The sequence below is a fragment of the Rhododendron vialii genome, chromosome 2a, assembly GCF_030253575.1.
Source record: "Rhododendron vialii isolate Sample 1 chromosome 2a, ASM3025357v1".
Classification (NCBI taxonomy): domain Eukaryota; kingdom Viridiplantae; phylum Streptophyta; class Magnoliopsida; order Ericales; family Ericaceae; genus Rhododendron; species Rhododendron vialii.
The window spans coordinates 23,982,009-23,986,936 of record NC_080558.1 but is presented as its reverse complement, the minus strand read 5'-3'; the positions used below and the strand labels follow the sequence as shown (position 1 = coordinate 23,986,936).

Sequence of the window (4,928 nt, the reverse complement as noted above, 5' to 3'; positions counted from 1 at the left end):
TCCATTTTGTGCATGTAGCCCTGTTGATTCTAGCAGGCATAGCTTTTCCATGTTTTTAAGGAGTTTAGAACACCTAAAAGCTCCAAAACTTTCAAAACACAAAACAGAAAAAGTGATGAACTCTGTAACTGTGAGAAGCATTTCCTTACCTATTGTTGGAGCTCCAACAAGCAAACACGACTCAACAGTCCTACAAGAACGAAATAAGAATCAGGAAAAGAATCAGGAATCACTAAAACAATCCCTGCAAGACTATCAAATATCACAAGGCAAAAAAATTTACAATCCTTATTATGGTCTACCACTTACATATCACTGATAAAACTAAAACAAACAAATATCACAAAAAACTACCTAGCGAACTTGAAAAATCTCGTAATTCATAGCAACCACAAGGCCAAAAATTTTACAATCCTTATTATGGTCTACCATTTACACAAATTTTTTGACATGATAGACATATGTAATCAGTTTTCATGGTCCAATGAATTTCATCACATAAACTTAGGGTAACAAACCTTTTCCAAGAGTACGTAAACCATTTTCTAAGCTTATCCATTAGACCAGAAAAAAGATTTGTTATCATCAGACAAGAAAATTAACTTTTTGAAAGATTTTTTGGGAAACAATAGTAAAACAGAACATATCTTCGTAGCAACATATCTGAGATTCTTTCCAAGCTGCTTAGCACATGAAAATACCTTTGAGAAGCCACGTAAATACAATAACTAAGCAAGGATAATGTGCAATATGCATGTCAAAAAGTATAGATTTTTTCCCTCTTTGACGATGTTTTAAAAAACTTCAATATATCACATAGAAAGCTTCTTAAGAAGCTTATCAATTTTTTTTATTAGCGTCCCATTGGTTTTAACGTATAAGAGTGCAAACGAAAACAATAATAGCCCAAAACATCAATTTCGTATAAAGTACACAGCATGCAAATAGGTCTGAGAAAATGGAAGTTAGTTTTCTTGGTCATTCGCTACTTTAAAGATACTTCATACAAGCAAGAAGAGTTTGCGCAAAAGCAAAGATCGGTTGCTCCATCAGACAAAGATGACTTCCCGAAAACAAGGTTCGACTTGCATGTGTTAAGCATATAGCTAGCGTCGACAAAAGGAGTTGAAGTCTCATTTTTCGGCGAAGGTGAGTACCAGTAGTTCACGTTAGTGAAGGCCAGTGGAAAAAGAAAGGAAAAAAAAAGGAAAAGAAAAAGGTACTAACAAAAAAAATTGAAAACAGACAAATAACAAACCGAAAGTAAAGAAACAGAAGATAAAGAAAGATTTGGAAGGTAATCTCTTTGTAAAAGTGATGCCATCGTGCCATCAACATCAAAAGTTTAATATAGGTTTACGTCCATCTTGGACATATGTTTCCTTTAATAGCAGAGTGAAAATACGTCGAATAAATAATGAGAATAGTATCAATCAAACTACCAGGATTGAGCATGTCCTAGGACGTGAAGTCCAGCCAATACATTAATCCATCATCTCTGAGAATAACTGCAAAAAAGAAAATTTATTGGAGGAAAGATCAGGTACGATCTTAGAAGACAAAAAGTCAATAAAGCACAAGTTAGGGATCATTTACCCATTCAGCTTGCAAAAGAAGGTGGAAATCACTTGCCTCACAACCTCAGCAGCATCAGCCTTGATGGAACATGAATCATTGGGAGAATGCTTGAGACAAATAGCCAGGAAGAATACAGCACTAATATAAGTTGGAAAAAATAAGAGGCAGAAAACATACCTAAATTTAATTTTGACACGGGCAGCAAAGGAAGAGAAGAAGATGGCGTCCTCAAGATGAGCAGGAGCAGCAGGGTGAATTTTCCAGAAGCAGTGGTGAGCAGAATGGGTAAGAAACTGAAAATATGTGGTTTAATAGGACTATATTCTCTTGGTATCTAATAAAAGTACATTGATAAAGATACTAATTCAGCTTTTTTTACATTTGGCGGCCCTTGCATGCAAAAAACTGATGATCACTAATGTTAGTTTGGGTTCTTTGTTGGAGTGGTAATGGGAGCTAATATATAGGGGGCACCAAAATTGCATACCACTCTGTATTATGTGCAACACATCATTCTAAAAATGTTTGTAAAATGGTTATTAAGTGTTTTTTTTTTATCTTGACAAGATATGCTCACAGAGGATCATAGCTGATCTTTCCTTACAGGTAATGGAGTTACTTAATGTATCTTTTATAGTGTATATCACTGGATCTTGCAACAAGTAAGATCAGCAATCCTCTTTACTCAATAGATGTCAAATGTTGGAAGGAGGTTAGGTGATTGCATTGACCAAATATTGGAATCAAGATAGGTTTGGAGTTCCCGTTTGGTCCCGTTTTGGAACGAAGAATTCAAGGAAGTATTTGAAAAAAAGAACATACTTGCATGTCACCATGGTGGTACTTCGAATATCCAAATAGACAAGTAAGAAAGATTGTAAAACAAACCTTTTTCACTTCCTCAGCCGGAGCACCTTGGCTAGCTATTTTCACTCCAACAGCTTTGCCAGCAAAGCTACCAAAATTGATAAAAGATGAAAAAAAAAAAAAAGGACTGCGAGGAACATCCCAATACTGAAGGGACAAAAAATAAAAGCATACAAGTGCAGGGGACTTGGGATACCTTGATCCAATTTGAACAAGTATGCAAAGAAAACAAATTCAGGCAATCTTGAAGACTATAGTTCAAGTAAATGGAAATTTATGCAAAGCAGTCTAGTAAAATCATCCAAAGAAGGAGAAGACCATGCAAAGGCAAACAACACATTTGTAAAGTAGGGAGGTAATCAAAATAGAACAAAAAATAAACTGCAAAGATATGCTAAAATCACCTCAGGAAGACTAAGACCCCAGTCCTTTCAACCCTTTACCTGCTGTACATTACTACTATAAATAGGCAAAACATTTTGGTTCATTACATTCACCTTGAATTGACATTCTTTGACCTTCATTTAAAATGATACGTACATCTATTGGAAAATAACACAACTTCTGGGAAACTCTATTGCAAAAGTTTTAAGCATGTCCGCTGTCAAAACATGATTAATTCTCTAGGGAGCAACTCCTCTTCAGTCCGACCTTTCTCAGCCCACTTTGATGATAGGAACCTTACATTTTTTAGAGATAGAGTCCACAACCAGCGAAAAATCATGTTGTGGATATCAATAAACACATTATTATCAGATATTCAAAATACATTTTTCTAGATCAAAATGAGTTTGACCCAGTATGAAACATAAATATTTATCAATCATTTTTCCCGAATACATTATCACCAATCATTTTTCTAGATACATTTTGCCAAACATAAATTCAAGGTATTGTCATATTTGTCAATATCCAATCAAGATGATTAGCGAAGTGAATGATTGGTAATCTCCACGACGTCTACAATATGGATGGTTCTGCTCATGGGAGGCGGATCCATAAATGGGCAAATTGGATGAACCAGTTTAGGGACACAATCCACCAAATTAGCCTGAATAAAACCACACATGCAACGCACAATCCACCAAATCAGCCTGAATAAAACCACTCATGCACAAATACTAACCAAAAAACACGCAAATCGGTCCGTAAAACTTCGATTGTTCATTACCCAACCACACGAAGCACGATTTCGCAAGCACGAAGGTAGATCACAACAAGTTTAGCTGTCGGCAATGAATGTGGTCTGGTAAGAAATGCTTACCAATTAGATCCTCCTTTTTAGGGTGAGCACTCGTCATTTGTTTCTATTCTATATTGCTTTTGAACATATATAGCTTCATATGTGAACTGTGAAGGTGATTCATAAATTCTATTCTTCTTTTATTTGTGAACTACTTATGTTTCCTCCAAAAGATGCTTTTTTCCATGGACTTAGCCCTAAAATAGGATTTCACGATTTGGGGGATAAGCCTTTTTCTTCCCCATCCTAGTGTTCGGAAGTTGGAACCACTAATTCTTGGAATTGTACTGATAATTGGACAATTCATATAGAAGTCTATTACAAATATTGGAAGTCGTAATTTGTAGATAATTAATGTTGCACTTTTTGGTAAAAAAAATACGTACTTGCTCACCCAAACTACAAAGGACAACACAAAATTTTAAAGGCTTAGAAATCAAAACCAAACCTCATGAATCGAAGAACAAACCGGCAATACAAGCATTGAACGCAGGAAGAAACTGAACCGATCAGCAGGCCAAAGATCTCAGGTCGAAGAAGCCAACATCTCCTACAAACGAAAAATCCACGGCTATTCAATAATTGTTAGGGCTTTAACCTTGGGTGAGATCCACTGGTAAAAAAAAGAACAAAACCCTAACCTAGAACCACGCGCTACGCTTAGCCCTACACACAGAGAAAGAAAAATTGCAAACCAGGAGAAAAGAAAGAGTCATAGGTTACCTATCTGTGCGAAGACTGCTGAATTGCGGAGAGAAGAGATTCCAGTGCCTGAATCGTTGTATATGCACTATGGAGAGAGAGAAATCACGGAGGAGGCGAGAGCTCGCTCTCTCTCTCTCTCTATCTCTCTCTCTCTTTCTGTCTGCTCTCCTCTAATCTCAGACGAAGAAAACAAAAGAGACGAAGAAAACAAAATCTCTCTCTCTCATGTTTTCAGACTTTCAGTTGTCTAAAAGCATCTTCGTTCTGCATCCAGCGTGACATGTGTGCTATCGAGAAAAGACCCTTTTGCCCCCTACGCTGGGCAATTGGTAAATTGCCAAAAATTAAAGGGTAAAATCGTCCCAAATTGAAAATTGGCATCCGAAAATCTGCCTCTTTTTATATAACGATTGGATATATATATATATATATATATATATATATATATACTAGGTGGGCTGCCTCATGCTATGCACGAGGACCATGCCCGTTGTGATAGTTTTGGGGAAGATTTCCAAAAGAAGCATGTCTTCTA

General features: G+C 36.4%; 1 protein-coding gene across 1 annotated transcript; it reads right to left on the bottom strand.

Annotated features, from left to right (window-relative positions):
• Nucleotides 1-808: 808 nt before the first annotated feature.
• On the bottom strand, nt 809-4,501 carry LOC131315810 (uncharacterized). The gene is made up of 4 exons (XM_058345011.1): nt 4,412-4,501; nt 4,137-4,238; nt 2,467-2,533; nt 809-1,871 (listed from the first exon to the last, which is right to left on the bottom strand). Exons 2-4 carry the CDS (start codon nt 4,139-4,141, stop codon nt 1,593-1,595), a joined length of 351 nt encoding a protein of 116 aa, XP_058200994.1. The 5' UTR covers nt 4,142-4,238; nt 4,412-4,501; the 3' UTR covers nt 809-1,592.
• Nucleotides 4,502-4,928: the final 427 nt, after the last annotated feature.

Excerpts from the sequence above, each read along its gene's own strand:
- LOC131315810 (XM_058345011.1), bottom strand. Across the intron at positions 1,872-2,466 it reads CGGCTGAGGAAGTGAAAAAG|TTTCTTACCCATTCTGCTCA; the intron begins GTTTGTTTTACA and ends ACATATTTTCAG.